This window comes from Mytilus edulis, chromosome 9 (assembly GCF_963676685.1).
Source record: "Mytilus edulis chromosome 9, xbMytEdul2.2, whole genome shotgun sequence".
Lineage (NCBI taxonomy): Eukaryota > Metazoa > Mollusca > Bivalvia > Mytilida > Mytilidae > Mytilus > Mytilus edulis.
The window spans coordinates 71764766-71782270 of record NC_092352.1 but is presented as its reverse complement, the minus strand read 5'-3'; the positions used below and the strand labels follow the sequence as shown (position 1 = coordinate 71782270).

Here is a 17505-nt window from a genome sequence, read left to right as displayed (position 1 = left end):
TGTATTATTTATTTTATACAAGTGATCATTATTATTCTGGTGCAAATACAAAATTTCAATCCTGGTATCTATGATGAGTTTAGTTACAACAGCTGGGTCTATGCCACTACTGGTGGAGTTTTAATCCCCCGAAGGAATCACTAGCCCCGTAGGTTTTGTCATGAACTATTATTGATAAAATTGTCATAATTATGAATTAACTGTTTATAAAACTTTGAATTTTTGAAATACTTAGGCTTTTCTACCTCAGGAATAGATTACCTTAGCTATTTTGGGCAATTTTTTGAATGAGCGTTTGGTTCTCAATGCTCTTCAAATGTTCAACTTCGTACTTTATTCGCACTTTTTTTTCTTCGAGCGTCACTATTGAGTCTTTTGTAGACGAAATGCGCGTCTGGCGCTTATTCAAAATTTCCATCCCGGTATCTATGATGAGTTTGATATAAGCATTTGAAGAAAACAAAAAAATTGGCAGTGTGAATTATCATCTGAATAAAAGTATTAGAAAGAATAGTTAAATTTTCAGAATAATTTATTTACATGTTTTCAAAACAATGATTACTTGCACCAATTTCATTACATATATGGAAAATGCATTGCCTTGTATCATTTCTTTTCCCACATATTATGTAGTTAACTATGTAATACACGGAGTCTTGGATCACACCGAACGACAAACTACAAAGGCCCCATAATGACTAGTGTAAACAATTTGGTCAAATCTTTATAAAACACTAGAAACGAAAAACACTTTTAACTCACCAACAAACGACAACCACTGAACAACAGGATCCTGACGCTCCGATAAGATTGGCTGCAAATTGAAGACTTCTACGTTTTCTCTTCATTGACAATGACAATCCATGTCCTTATGATACCAAAGTGATTTGCAAACTCGATAAGTTAAAATAAAAACTGACAATACCATGACAAAAAAAAATACGATCAAAGGACAAAAATAATTCAAACACATAGAACACTATATACTGATAAACACGAAATTTGTCTCATCAAAGTTCAAATACGAAGATAAGACTAGTTCTGTTTTCACATTCAAAGAAATGATGACGACTGGAATGAAGTTGAAATTAGAACATATCCGGCCGTCGTCTACATTTTTTTTATCAACTCGTGCTGATGTTTCTATTTTTGAAGGGATAATTTTGGCTTCGTCACTTTGAACTTGTGGTTTAATAACTTTCTTGTAAACAATACCTCTCTATCAAGAAATCAAGATAGGAAATGCAACCTTGGAATATCGTACCTACTGAGATACTCCATATGCAGGGGCTGCTGAATTATGTTACAAAGAAATGAAAAATTGAAAGTTTTTTTTTTAAATAGTCAAGATATTACGTAGACTTGACTGTGTCTGTTGTAACATTATTGTTCGTTTGGATAATTAAATGTGCTCAACATAGATCCCCCACGTCGAGTTATTTATTGAGAAGACATCATCTAGCTAATCGAACATGCAGTTAAAGGGTTATTATATCTGCTTGTAAGTCTGCATAAGGAATTGATATTTGAAGTCTGTCTCGTGTGAATAAAGGAACAAAATAGAGACGTAAGATACCAGAGTAACATTCAAACTGATAAGTCAAAAATTAACTGACAACGCCTTGGCTAACAAGGAAAAAACCATCCGACAACAATAGTACACAAACACAACATAGAAAACTAATTACTGAGCAACACGAACCCCACAAAAGCTGGGCGTGATCTCATGTGCCCTGGAAGAGTTATGCAAATCCTCCTCAACATGTGGAACCCCTCGTCAAGCTCATGTTAGTATATATCCAATAATAAGTCTTATTCGGTGGGGGACGGAAGTGTTGTAACGACATTAGGAACACATACATTATTATCTGTGAAACGGATATTTCATACCGGTCAACCAACTCGTAATGACGTCCGTAGAACTTTCCAAGGGATGATTTCAACTACACCACTTAGAACTATTGATTTAGTAGCTTCTTTGTGAACAACAACCCTTTTTCAAGTAAATCATGCGAGACATACAAGCCCTGGAATATAGTATCAACTTGAAATGTATGCAGGCGCTGTTGGATTGATGCTACATAGAAATGGAAAGTTCACAATTAGGAAGCTGAAATCATTTCTGTTGTCAAAAAGTTTTGTTTTCAACTGAATCTCATTTTCAATTTCTAGATGTAAGTCATGATATAAGTCAGACTTTACTGTTTCTATTGTATTCTATATCTCAAGTTCAATGGGATAAATGCGTTCAAAATAGTCACCAACTTCTTAAATATTTAGTGAGAGAACATCGTTTATTTTGTATCAATTGCAATGGCTGATGTATATACTTCACAGTAATGACAAAATCAGTACTGAATTTATAAAATTAGTATCTGTGTAGTTATTGTTTAATAATGAACAGTACTAAATTAATAGAAAGTATAACATTATAAGTTTATATTAGTCTTGCCGAATAGTACTGGTATGTAATGAGAGGGTGGAAGTGTACCATAAAAACGTCGGTAAATTCTTGCTGGTGTAGAATATCAACCAGTTCACATCCAATTTCCAATTGATTAAGTGTAAAGACTGTGTTACTATAGTTAAGATGAAAACATGACCTTGTACGATGCCATAATAATATAGGTATCGACAGAGTTTTAGACTGAATGTACATAATTTTATGTGAGTACATTTACTTTTTGGTTGGGTTTTATAAGATCAATATTTATACCAATAAAAACAGTAGTCGAATATCTAATAGCAATATTGAATTGATAACCTTTTAGAATATACTCATTGAAAGGATCGTAGAATTTTGTCGGATAGTATTTTAATATACTGACTTGGTAAACAACATCTTCGTAAAAAATAAGGATGTGCTGTCCAGTTTGTAAAAGGTTTTCTAAATGTACAGTTAAACTTCTTAAATGTGTCTGTGTATCTATGAAAGAGATCAACTTTGTTTTGGGTGTCACCTTCAGTTGATTTAAACCAGCTGATAGAGATGTTATGGACAACTTCTATAATTTATTGTAGAGGAGACATTTGCGAGTGGTCTTTGTTCATTTCAGAATCATTATGGTTTATGTTCGAAAAATTTTCAGGTGGGTAAAAAACTGAAATTGACAAAATGATATTAGGGGTCACTTATGCCTTATGTGATATTCTGGTTAAGCCTAGGTCACATAGCTTAAAATAGACTATAAGTATAGTTTAATCTTCTGCTGTATACTTGCAGGATTTTAAAATGTAAGTATAGAAAAACTGATAGGTGAAACTTGAAGGACATAGCTTAATTGTTATACAACTAAATATATATATGAAGATGTGGTATGAGTGCCAATGAGACATGTCTCCATCCAAATAACAATTTATAAAAGTAAACCAGTATAGGTTAACATGAAGAACACGAAGTTTTATCGAGTACCAATTTTATAGTTTTATTGCTGATGCTGATTCACCCCACATGCACCAAGTTTTAGATAAGTTTTATTGATATGCAAGAAATTTATTGGTATTCTTAAACGGAAGATTGTACAGACAGAAGAAGAGGTATATACTTAACAACAAAATTATGTTATCTTTATTGACCAAGCAAGTTTTTGTAGTTTGATTGCTGTCTTACAGAATGGTTTGATGCATCTGGTTGCTTTACATATTGTTTGTATAAACAAAATCCAGCCCATTTGTTTTATGGAACAGATATTTGCTTACATGTATAAGGTCACGTTCTAAGGTACGTCACGCTAGACGAAAATATCAACTAAAATTGGCACTGTCCTCCGTGCCATTTTGTCAACTTATGTACCCTGATTTCTGATATCAAAATAAACCATTCTGCAGTTGTATCTAGATGATGCTCAAATGTTTCATGTACATCATATATACAGTCGTTTCCAGTCACCATCTCTATAAGATTGTTTAAATAAAGTTTTAAAAAAATAATCATAGATCAAATGGATTCTGAGTTATATAAACATGTCTATATAGTTATCAAAGGTACCAGGATTATAATATAATACGCCATACGCGCGTTTCGTCTACATAAGACTCATTAGTGACGCTCAGATCAAAATAGTTATAAAGCCAAACAAGTACAAAGTTGAAGAGCATTGAGGACCCAAAATTCCAAAACATTGTGCTAAATACAGCTAAGCTAATCTATTCCTGGGATAAGAAAATCATTAGTTTTTCAAAAAGTTTTGTAACAGCTTTGATTATTGGAATTACTGTAAATTTTCACTTCTTCGTAACTATGAACATCAAAATCATATCCTTTCTCCTTTTATACTGTAAATACATCACACTTCCGGCACCTTGACATGAAGAACACGGAGTTTTATCCAACACCAATTTTATAGTTTTATTGTTAATATTCACCACACATGTACCAAATTTTAGAATACATTTTTTTGATATACAAGAAATGTATTGGTATTCCTAAACGGAAGATTGTACAGACTGAAGAAGAAGTATGATGATACTTAATTGATAGTTTAGTCTTAGATGCATGATTTTTTTAATAGTTGTTAGTGGCTTTAAACTAGCTTTCAGATAACTGCGAGTACTCTCAGATCTGTTCATAACAGCTTCCATTTGCAGCTGATTATTTCCATATGATCAAATTCCGGATTTGATACGATAAGAATGAGACATATTCTAACTATGTATTAATTTATCACGATTTATTTGAATGATTCTCGGATTGTAGTCTTTTTGAGACTTTAAAGACTAAACAAAATTTTGTTAAAATAATTATCTATAAGAAACTGAGAAAACTGTTTATCATAACTCTATAAAAAGTATTATCTATCTAAGGTAAACTATTTCTTATCAGAATTCTGTTAAGAATGATATAGATATATCTGAGCAAATGATTTTCTTATCAGAATTCTATAACAATTCAATCTATCTGAGGAAACTTTTTTCCTGTCAGAATTCTGATAGGAATATATTATATATCCGAGAAAACGTTTTTCTTATCATAATTCTGTTAAGAAAACTATCTATCAAATGAAATTATTTTCTTAACAGAATTCTGTTAATAGTACTATCTGTCTGAGGAAAACATTTTCTTATCAAAATTCTGTTAAGAATATACTGTTTATCTGGGGGAAAAAATCTTATCAGAATTCTTTTAAGTGATACTATCTGAAGAAACAATTTTCTTATCAGAATTCTGTTTAGAATAGACTCTTTGTTTAGGGAAACAAGCTTCTTATCAGAATTCTGTTAAGGGATACTATCTATTTGGGAAAACAAGGTTCTTATCAGAATTCTGTTAAGGGATACTATCTATCTGAGAAAACTGTTTTCTTATCAGAATCAGAATTCTGTTTAGAATATACTCTATATTTGGGGAAACAAGTTTCTTATCAGAATTCTGTTAAGGGATACTATCTATTTGGGAAAACAAGTTTCTTATCAGAATTCTGTTAAGGGATACTATCTATCTGAGAAAACTATTTTCTAATCAGAATTCTGTTAAGCAAACTATCTACCTGAGGAAACGATTTTCTTATCAGAATTCTGTTAAGGAATTCTATCTATCTAACGAAACGATTTTCTTATCAGAATTCTGTTAAGGAATTCTATTTATCTAACGAAACGATTTTCTTATCAGAATTCTGTTAAGCTATCTATCGACCTGAGGAAACAATTTTCTTATCAGAATTCTTTTAAGGAATTCTATCTATCTAACGTAACGATTTTCTTATCAGAATTCTGTTAAAGAATTCTATCTAACTGAGGAAAATATTTTTCTTATCAGAATTCTGTTAAGAATATACTATATATCTGCGGAAACATCTTTTTTAACAGAATTTTGTTAAAGAATATTTGTTAACATGGTTGAGGGATACTATCTGACTGAGGAAACGATTTTCTTATCAGAATTCCAGCTAAAATTCTCCATATTAGATTTTAATTTAGAATAATACATATCTCAGTTAATGATTTTTTAACTATTGGAGACAGTTACTAACCAGATGTATTTTGGGAGATATGTATTTTGTTAAGAAGTTTCGAAAATGAATGTCAATGGGTTTTCATTTGGTTTGATATCTTATACATTTTGAAAATAGGTCATCTGATTTCTGTTACAAGAGCTGCGCAAATCATAATATATATGTTTATCCAAATTACAACCTGAAATTTATTAACATTACACAACAAACACACACTTAAAGATTGCATTTCGTAGACATAGGAAGATGTCGTATGATTACCAATGAGACAACTCGTTTATTTGTCAGAAGTTAATTATGACCAATAAATTAAAACACATATAGAAAAGACATTGCAAAATGTGTTCACTTTTGAGTAAAATATTCCTCCATATGTGTTAAAGATAATGTATATTATAGAACGTTGTTATTCAAAACACATTGTATGATAGACTAAAGATAATTTTTTTAAACAATATAGAGATGTTGATACCAAAGCGTTACAACGACTTATGTCTTTGTATGTGTATGCTGACTGTTATTTGGCTAACACAACAAATATGAGATAAAAATGTATAAGTGGTTCTGTAAAGCCATAATCATTCTGCATACTTATACAATAAGTAATAGATTTGATACATTACACGTAACAGCATCTATATAAGTTAACAGTGTATGACATTATCTCAATCCCAAAATAAATTTAAAGAGTTTTTTTACATTTGATACTTTTTTTTGGCGCATTGCGCTTATCAGAATTACATGTACGCAGTTAATAATGATGTTATCACAAAAACGCTGATGGATACATGTTATAAAATCAAATTACCTATCTCCTGATTGTCAATTTTTTTAAACATTTTGTCAGTTGAAGAATTTAGTAAAGTTGATAGAGAAATACACCTACAGTAAATAAAACCCAAAATATGCACAGAAACCAAGGAGAACAAGAATGAGTCCATAGAACATGGATGCCCCATCCGCACTATCATTTTCTAAATTCAGTGGACCATAAAATGGATTAAAAACTCTTATTTGACATTAAAATTAAAAAGATCATTATGAAAGGAACATGTGTACTAAGTTTCAAGTTTGTTGGACCAAAAACTTTGACCTGAAGCAGGACAGACGGACGGACAAACAAACAGACGGCACACACCAGAAAAACAAAATGCCATAAATGGGGCATAAAAGAATAATGGACCTTACATGACGTCATTAACTTACAGCTTTGCAAATTTATATTCAAGCAAATGTTAAGCTAATATTTTTAGCAAATTAGAAAACAGAAAATTTAGTTATATAATAAAACAAATTTATTTCATTTGGATGTATCATCAGCCTTGTCATGTTTATTGTTTTCAGTAGATCCTTCGTCCTTCGGTCCTTCTTCCTTTGATCCTCCATCCTTCGGTCCTTTATCCTTCATCCTTCGGTCCTTCATCCTTCATATAATTTAGTATTCTATCCTTTAGTGTTGATGCTGGTTTTAACAAACAAATCTTATTGTCATCCATGTTGCATTTAACACAGCATATTATAAAACCTTCTTGGTCTCCTTGAATGTCTTTTCTGTTCAAAACGTTGAAAATAAATTGGTCTCCTGTCATGTGTCCAATTTGTCTCTTACAAAAAATATAAGACTTTTCATACGTCTTAAGGGACAAAAACACTTTACCATTCCAGTCTACTATATGGCAGTCATTGCTTTTGCCCTCAATCTAAAAAAGAATGTATATATTATATATAATGAAATGAAATTAGATTTAATAAATATTTTTAAAAACATTCCTAAAATTTGGTTTAAGTCTGATAGTTGATCATTTGCAACCATTCCACATCTCCTGGATCTTATATTACAGTCATGGTTTAATTTGTAGATATACAAGAGCATTTCATACATCAGCAGTATGTCAACTGGGGCAGGACTTATCAGACATAATTGACACAGGTTGTTTGTTTTCTTTCTTAAATTGTTTTACATTTTGCCATATCAGGTTCCATTATAGATTACCCTATTGGATTGGTTGCACTCATTGTTATACAATATACAGTGATATATAACTGCTTACATCATCTTTCGTATACAGTGGGTATTTGTCTGTTTGGCACTCATACCTCTTTTGGGTCTGTCTAGAAAATCAGAGACGATCACCCTGTGATTCATCAAAAATAAATTGAGTTTCTTGATCTGACCACTTTATCATTGAAAAATCAATATCAATTTGATTGCAACTACATGTATTTGTATACTTTTGAAAACACTTACAGTATTCTCTACTGGAGGAGGAGTTTCAACACTAGTGGTAGGTAAAGGAAATGGTAAAACGCTTTCCTGAAATCGATACATTCATTCAATTTACACATATGTATCAACGATATAAAGGTTGAAATATTTATCAAAAGTATTATTATTGCCACTGTTCACGGCTGGTAATCTACACACGGCGTCCACGGACAGCGTCCACGCCGCCCAAAACGACATTCATACCCATTGACCGAATAAAAAGTAAATTTGAACTTGAGGGTCTGTAATTAAAACCATTTTAAAATTTAAATGTCACTTTTTTAGGCAAATTCTAGTGCGGCAACTGATTTTGTAGGAGTTCAACTCCACGTACAACAGTAAATGATACATGCATCTCTTCGTTAAAGTATTCACATAGCATTCTCCGATTTTCAATATTTGATCAGTCGAATAAGAAAATTGCGATTTAGAAATGTATATACCTTTCGAAGCGGTGACAATTGCTCCACTCAAGCACAACCGGAAAATCCTCTCACGGTTTTCATTGCAGAACCAAATGTTCTGCGTGTGTAGATTACCAGCCGTGCACTGATGTAGCCTTTCACTTTACATGCTTTTTAAATACTCTAGTTGTATTGTAAATTAGATTAAGAATTGAAAACTAATGCTGGTTTTAGTAATAGTGGCAAGTTTTTCAGCTAACATTTATGACAAATAAATCTTTAATAAAGGAATCTACATTAAAACATTGTTCTGCAAAGGTCGTCTATTATTTAGATATATTATACTGAGTGCCAATGAAAACGCAACACTTTTGTTTTTCAAAAAAATCTTATAATTTTTATTTTATTTATATTAGAACTTTGTATAGTTAGTTGAAAATGACTTTTAAGACAATTGTCGACAATTTTACGGTTGAGTGATTTTTGGAACAAATGCGAAGTATGGGTTATTTTAAACGGACATAAACCGAGTTCACCGCTTTTCAACATACCCACCATTTTCACGATTTTGTCATTTAAAGCTTGGCTAATGTCATGAATTTTCCCGCCCTTATTCTTAACAAACTGCAATAAACATCTGAGTAAATGCCAGGACTTTCTGACAACAAGCGACATGCAGTTTTGGGCATGATCCAATGAAGCCTTTCACAGTATACAATTACGAGAAGACTGAAGTTGTAGCCTCTACAATAACCCAAATCATCCACAAATTCAACCAAAATGAATCATTTAATGATAAGCCACATCCCGGAATACAAAAAGCAAGAAACGGTCAGCAAGACCGATACATTTGGTCTTTAACATATCCGATATCGACTCTGATGGCTGTTCAAAGGTCACGAGAGTGCAATGGTGGTCACGGTAGAACCTTTGGAGAAATTTCGGTAAGGCACCATTTGCGCGGAAATTGTTAAAGAGCACCACAGTCTTTCCTTAGTGACATCTAAACGGCCGTCTGGCGTAAACATCGAATTCTGTAGACCAAAAAAACATTCATTATGTACCAAAAAACATTAGTGGTGGTTACATAGACATTTGGCACGCGCCTTGGCCAAAAGTCTTGCTTTTCGCCGGATTTTGGTCCAATCGAGCAAATTTTGCATCAGATTTAACATGGTTTAGACGATGAAAACCACCACCAATATCATAAAGTCAGCTTGAGTTTGCTTTGCGGGACAAGTGGAATAAAATTCCTCGGGATCACATTAAACGTCCGGGATGATCAACTCCACGGCACTGTGGAGATTGCACTGCACCACGGGGCTGTAACATTTTCTGTTAGGACTGTGAGTTGATGATTCGACATTGGATGTTTCGTTTACCTATTGCGCACGAAAGATGACAAGGAAACAGTTTTTGTTTGATATCGATCTATTGTTAAAATTGTTAATTTTCAAGAACAATTTATTTTGAAAGATTATCATTTCTAGTATAAATTTTATTCTTGAAAAACCAAGTGTTGCGTTTTCATTGGCACTCAGTATATTAGAAAAGATCTCAATAGAAGTATATGGTGTATTCAATTTACCTGGGAATGTTGTTTTGAAGAACATGCCTTTTTCTTGGCTGGCTCACCCATAAAATCAACCATTGGTGGCTTTTTATGCACCTTTTTCTGGTCTGCAATGTATAAAAGAGGGACGAAAGATACCAAAGGGACAGTCAAACTCATAAATCTAAAACAAACTGACAACGCCATGGCTAAAAATAAAAAAGACAAACAGAAAAACAATAGTACACACGACACAACATAGAAAACTAAAGAATAAACAACACGAACCCCACCAAAAACTAGGGGTGATCTCAGGTGCTCCGGAAGGGTAAGCAGATCCTGCTCCACATGTGGCACCCGTCGTGTTGCTTAAGTGATTACAAATCCGGTAAATAGTCTAATTCGGTAGGTCATATTCATGAAAGGGAAGGGGATTGTAGTTACGACGTAAGGAACATATCCGATATCATTTGTGAAACGGTTATTCCATAACGGTCAACCAACTCGTGATGGCGTCCGTAAAATTTACGAAGGGATGATTTCAACTTCACCATTTGGAACTCTTGGTTTAATAGCTTCCTTGTGAGCAGCAAACCTCTATCAAGAAAATCATGATAGGAAATGCAAGCACGGGAATATCGTATCAATTGGGAGATATATACCCCGTATGCAGGTGCTGCTAGAATGTTGCTACTTAGAAATGGAAAGTTCACAATTGGAAAGCTGAAATCATCTCTTTTGTCGTAAAGTTTTGTTTTCAACCGACCCTCATTGTCAATTTCTAGATGTAAGTCAAGATATGAAGCCGACTTAACTGTATCTGTAGTATCCTTTATCTCTAGTTCGATTGGATAGATGCGTTCCACATAGTCACCAAATTTTGAATTGTTTAGTGAAAGAACATCATCTATATAGCGGAAAGTATAGTTAAAGGATATTGCTAACTTCTTATCTTTCTTCCTAAGAAGTTCCTGCGAGTAGAGGGGCACAGTTTGTTCCCATTGGAATGCCGACAGTCTGTTGAAAAACACGTCCTCCGAACGTAACAAATATGTTGTCAATCAAGAAATCAAGCATCTTGATAATATCAGTTTCAGAGAATTTTTTGTTTGAATCAGAGTGATTCTTTACAAAGTAGGATTTATCCCTCCCTAAGACAAGATACTTGTATCTACGTTGACCATTCTTTTTTATGAAGCAAAGTAATATCAACTCTTTCAATTTGTCTTTTAGTTTGGAATGTGGAATACTTGTGTACAGGGTAGAAAAGTCAAATGTTTATACTGTTACAAGATGAAAGAGAGTTAGATTGTATGTACTCTAAAAGATCTTTTGAATTTTTAAGTATCCACATCTGATTCACGCCACCTCTAGAATAGGCAGTTTCACAATAACTTTGAAGCCCGTCTTTGATTGCTGATAAAATAGATGTTAATAATTTAGAAAGAGGTTTCGTGGAGCACTTGGAAGACCCAGCAATATACCGTTGTTTGTAAGGACACTTATGTAGTTTAGGTATCCAATACAGTGATGGAAGATCCAGTTCTTCATCTTTGGTTGAAATTCCAAAGGAACATAGAACAGACCTATGATTATCCAGGATTTCCTCTTTGGTAAGTGTCGTGAGGATATATGTTGAGTTACCAAGTGAATTGTCAATACCTAATTCGTTTATCAAGCAGTTGATGTAGTGACTTTTACACACAAAAACGATGTTATTTGGGGCTTTATCTGCAGGGACAACAACATATTTGTCATGGAGGTCGGATAGGTGTTTTGCAACATTTGGGTCTTTAAAATTGACGTAGCATGGTTATTGATGGACCCATTCAGTTTCTTAATTCTGATTTGTATCAACGACCTCACTGCCTTAATCCATTCGGAAAGAGTGTCTACGTCTTCCTTCTAGCCCATTGCCTGGCATAATCCTCGACTGAATCCATCAAAATTTTGAAGTTGTATTTCCAATTGATGGATTTAGGCTCACGATATTTGGGACCTTTCGATAACACATTTCGTAGAGAAGTGTTATTAACAATGTTAAGGTCACCGGTAATAACGTGGCCAGCAGGATTATATGTGAATTTGGAACTAGCACAAGTGCAATCAGGAGGTTTAGACTTGAAGTCGTCAATATCGAGATCCTGCAAAACGCGTTTGTAATTGAAAATTTTAGTTGCAATAGGTTTGGTATAGGTATAAGAAATTATTGGTACAGACTGGTCTTTGAAATAAGGAGGTATTTTCGATTGCACTAATTTATGATGAAGGATATTGCCTAGGTTGACGCCATCGAGACCTTTGTTGGCAAAGGAAAGATTAAGAAAAGATCTTTTCTCTTTTTCATCTTTTCCAATGCGAACTGGCTTGAAAAGTCTGTGACTTGCAATATCCGAAATTATAGCTTCAAGTTTGTATTGGTTTGAATGAGGGTTTGTAACAGTGGATTCCAAACATAAATTGAACAGAGAATGAAGTTTCGAAAGGGGTAATGAATAAAGTTTCGTGCGAATGTGATGAATACCTAACGGCTTCTGTATGAATGGCAGCAAGTCATTAATAGAGACATCATGCAGAGAATGTGATGTATAATGACGATGACCATGACTGCGTCTACGTCGAGGAGTCGAGTTGAAAATATTCATCACATTCACCGAGTTACACGAAGGACTAGATAGAATACCTATACCATCAAGTGCTCCATGTTTATAAAAGTGGAATTTAAACTTTTTAAATCAAATATTTTATTTTGAATAAAAATGGAATTGCTACAACCAATATAAAAACCTTACAACTTCAATAAACATGCTTTCCTAATAAAATAAACTCATCATAGATACCAGGATTAAAATTTTATATTTACGCCAGATGTGCTCTATATATTACCATTAAAATAAAAACATTCAAAAGGAATTCTAAATATCATTTGCATCTTTCAATATCTTAATGAAAACAAATAAATCATCTTTTGAAAACAATCCAGAAAGATATTGTTCCAATAAAAGGGTAATAAAATGTACTTAATCCAGAAAAGATGTTGTTCCAATAAAATGGCAATAAAATGTACTTGTTAATATACCTCTCTTTCTTTTCCATTTAAATTTAGATCTTCATTCGTATGCTGGTTTTTGTATTCCTAAAATACATATTTAAGTTTTTTTTTATCTTCAAACACATTTAAACAAATAAAACTTTCATTTAATGCGATTATAACAGGTGAAACTGCTCACTACTAATAGTGTAAAAATATGGAAGTGTTCGGTAAACAGGAAGTTGTCAAGTGATGAATCTGAAAACGCATCACACGGTAAAGCTTACTTATATAAACCCTGAAACCAAATTCACAAATCCTGGTATTGTAGTTCAAGAGAAAAATGTGACGAAAATTTTCAACTTGACTATCATGTGTAAAATCATACAAGTGTTCGGTAAACATGAAGTTGGCGAGTGATGAATCTGAAAACGCATCACACGGTATAGCTGACTTAAATCAAGCCTGAAACCAAACAGAATTAAATCCTTGTAGTGTAGTTCCTGAGAAAAATGTGAGGAAAAATATTCATGGGTCAGACGGACTGACGGAAGAATGGATGGATGGAAGGACAGACATAGGTAAAACAGTATACCCCCTTTTTTTTCCAAAACGGAGGTGTAATATGGTTTTATGGGTTAAACTTCTTTCTGATTACTAGGTCCGCCAAAAAATTTACACTATTATGTTCCACATAAACATCGCTGACTATATTATGGTATTTTATGCGACCGTCATAAAAGTGTGAGGTTTAGCTAGCTAAGTAAAAACCAGGTTTAATCAAACATAAAAAATGCCTGTATCAAGTTTCAACCCTTAACATCAGTATTTGAGAACGCAATGGATGTAAAATATGACCTACTAGCTTAAAATTTATTATCTTATAGATTAAGATATTTGAAAGTTGCATTATTATTTATTATTCCTCACAATGTTTTAGATTTTTACAATAATAAGATATAGTAATCTAGTTACCTCTTCTTTTTTTGTCGGGATGTATAAGTACCTGGCCACGTCCACTTGTATTTTTGTCCATCTGATGAGTTAAGCCTTTTTCAACTGATTTTTATAGTTCGTTCTTATGTTTTACTGTTATACCACTGTCCTATGTTAGGGGGGTTGGGATCCCGCTAACATGTTTAACCCCGCCACATTATTTATGTATGTGCCTTTCCCAAGTCAGGAGCCTGTAATTCAGTGGTTGTCGTTTGTTTATGTGTTAAATATTTGTTTTTCGTTCATTTTTTTACATAAATAAGGCCGTTGTTTTCTCGTTTGAATTGTTTTTCATTGTCTTCTCGGGGCCTATTATAGCTGACTTTGCGGTATGGGCTTTGCTCATTGTTGAAGGCCGTACGGTGACCTATGATTGTTAATGTCTGTGTCATTCTAGTCTTTTGTGGATAGTTGTCTCATTGGCAATCATACCACAGTCTTCTTTTTTATATCAATAATAAATCTATGTTATAATAACATAGTTATTGACCAAGCAAGTCTGTATATATTATTTAATCTGCACGGCTCGGGTGACCCTAATTAACCCGAACGACGTACAATGCACGGGCGACTTCATTTAGAACCCGAGTTTTTACTACAGTTCCATATATATGAACTTTAAATAATTTTGAAGAGTGAGATCTATAGATTACCGAAAGTACAAGGCCCCTACTCTGAATATGTTAATATTCAAATTTGATTGAATTGACGTCATACCATCCGAAATATCGAGTCGATCTCAAGGAACCCTGCCACAACCCAGGGCTCCTCAATTTCTAATGGCGGGAAGGCTATTTCCATTCATAACAGGTGTTATATATTACCATGTCAATCCCCTCTACTCTTTATATCCAACTGAAGTCCGTCCCATGGAGTTTCGGTTAAAGGGTCATCCCGAGCCGTGCAGATTAAATCATATATACCGATTTGATTGGCCAATAACTGTTTTAACACATGATGTCATAAAATTACGTGAACATTTTGGAAATTTGCGGACGTTCGTCCGCAATCCACAGCCCCTAGGAAAGTTTATTGTAGTTTAAATAAAGGGAGGTAATATATGCTTTTATGTAGTTAAAGGTAAGTAAGTATTTATTAACTTTTTTTAGGCTTTTCTAAATTGTTACATTATTTGGAGAGTTGCAATTTGATGGTTAAATAAAGGCAACAGTAGTATACCGCTGTTCGAAATTTATTAATCGATTGAGAAAAATAACAAATCCGGGTTACAAACTAAAACTGAGGGAAACGCATCAAATATAAGAGAACTACGACACAACAGAAACACAACATTAAAATGTAACAGACACAGAAACGAACTATAATATAACAATGGCCATTTTCCTAACTTGGTACAGGACATTTTAAGAAAAAATGGTGGGTTGAACCTGGTTTTGTGGCATGCCAAACCTTCCGCTTTAATGGCAATGTTAAATATAACATTAAAATGACAATATTACATGACAGAACTACAATACAAATAAATGGGAGAAAATATACATGTAGGACAGAGAAACACACGAATAATAGCTTACAAAAGGTACCAGGTTTAAAATTTAATACGCCAGACATGCGTTACATCCGCACAAGTCAAACCAGTGACGGTGAGATGAAAAAAGTTTGAAAGCCAAAACAAGTATACAAAGTTGAAGAGCACTGAGGACAAAAAGTTCCAAAAAGTTGTGACCATGCAATACGGCTAGGGTTTTCTGTCTGGGATAAGTACATCCTTATTATTTAGAATAATTCATTCTTTTGCAAAAAGAAAATTTTATAAAATTACTATATAATAGATATACATGATAAAACTGAAGTGGTGACTAACTATGGAATAAAAAAGGATACATTACATAAAACAACCTAAATACCAGCACATAAAAATAAACAGCCGAGTTAGCCAAAGCCAGTTCAACGCACAAAGTGACGTCACATTTGAATTTCTAAAACCATTTCCAAAAATAAGATAGAATTAGGATAGAATTCAAGATTAGATTTGTAAGACTGATAAAATTTATGAGAATTACAATACTAATTAATATCAATTATGGTAGTAATTAGATAATTAATTGTATTATCTAGCTATGGTGGTGTTTCTTCTGAATCAAACGGTAAACCAAACATATCGTATAAATTTCGTTGATCCAAACTAAAATAACATACCATTTTAATCTGGTGTAAGAAAACAAATCATAACTGAAAGGGTTATTTAGATTAATTGCCTTTCTTTCCCTCAATAATGTGTATGCTTAGAGGAAGATGAACCGAGGAGACATGCATATACATTTAAAATATATTCAGTAAACAGGTAGTCGACGTCATGTAAGAGTTATAACTCATATATAACAAGACTCTGACTTCTTTTCAATCATTTTTATACGCCCGTCAAAATTTTGACGGGACGTATTATGGTATACAAATGTCCCGTGTCCGTCCGTCTGTCTGTCCGTCCGTCTGTCTGTCCGTCCGTCCGTCCGTCCGTCCGTCTGTCTGTCCGGCGTAAACATGTCGCACCGTAACTTGAGAACGACTTATCTAAATTTCATGAAACTTAATATAGTTGTTTTTTTATGATGGTCAAATGATCTGTATACTTTTTGGTGAAAATAAGATTTAAACTTTTTGAGTTACGGCACTTTGTAACTAAAACAGGGGTGTGTTTTTTTTTCACATGTCGCACCGTATCTCAAAAACGATTCTTGATTAGTGCTTAAAACTTTACACACTTCTTAGTTATATTAATCTTAATATCTGTATACTTTTTGGTGATGATTCAAAATTTCATTTTTGAGTTATTGAGTATTTTGTAAAAAAGGGGGAGGGTTTTTTTTTCATGTCGTGCCGTATCTCAAAAACGATTTATGATTATTGCTTAAAACTTTACACACTTCTTTGTTATATTAATCTAAAGATCTGTATACTTTTTGGTTATGACTCAAAATTTTATTTTTGAGTTATTGAGTATTTTGTAAAAAAGGGGAGGTTTTTTTTAACATGTCGCGCCGTATCTCAAAAACAATTTATGATTATTGCTTGAAACTGTACACACTTCTTTGTTATATTAATCTATTTTGAGTTATTGAGTATTTTGTAAAAAAGGGGGAGGGTTTTTTACATGTCGCGCCGTATCTCAAAAACGATTTATGATTATTGCTTCAAACTTTACACACTTCTTTGTTATATTGATCTAAAGATCTGTATACTTTTTGGTGATGATTCAAAATTTCATTTTTGAGTTATTGAGTATTTTGTAAAAAAGGGGGAGGGGGTTTTTACATACGATTTATGATTATTGCTTAAAACTTTAC

At 33.2% G+C, this 17505-nt stretch overlaps 1 protein-coding gene across 1 annotated transcript; it reads right to left on the bottom strand.

Moving 5' to 3' along the window:
- Positions 1-6015: 6015 nt before the first annotated feature.
- LOC139488947 (uncharacterized) lies at positions 6016-13311 on the bottom strand. The gene is made up of 4 exons (XM_071274934.1): positions 13253-13311; positions 10210-10301; positions 8200-8265; positions 6016-7651 (listed from the first exon to the last, which is right to left on the bottom strand). The coding sequence occupies exons 2-4, from the start codon at positions 10270-10272 to the stop codon at positions 7349-7351; spliced, it is 432 nt and encodes a 143-aa protein (XP_071131035.1). The 5' UTR covers positions 10273-10301; positions 13253-13311; the 3' UTR covers positions 6016-7348.
- Between the last annotated feature and the right edge of the window lie 4194 nt (positions 13312-17505).

What these genes read in the sequence shown, in the direction of transcription:
- LOC139488947 (XM_071274934.1), bottom strand. Translation starts at nt 10,272, where the DNA reads ATGGTTGATTTTATGGGTGAGCCAGCCAAGAAAAAGGCATGTTCTTCA. An exon ending in CTTCAAAACAACATTCCCAG is followed by an intron (nt 8,266 to 10,209) that starts GTAAATTGAATA and finishes TATCGATTTCAG; the next exon opens with GAAAGCGTTTTACCATTTCC. An exon ending in CTCCTCCAGTAGAGAATACT is followed by an intron (nt 7,652 to 8,199) that starts GTAAGTGTTTTC and finishes ATTCTTTTTTAG; the next exon opens with ATTGAGGGCAAAAGCAATGA.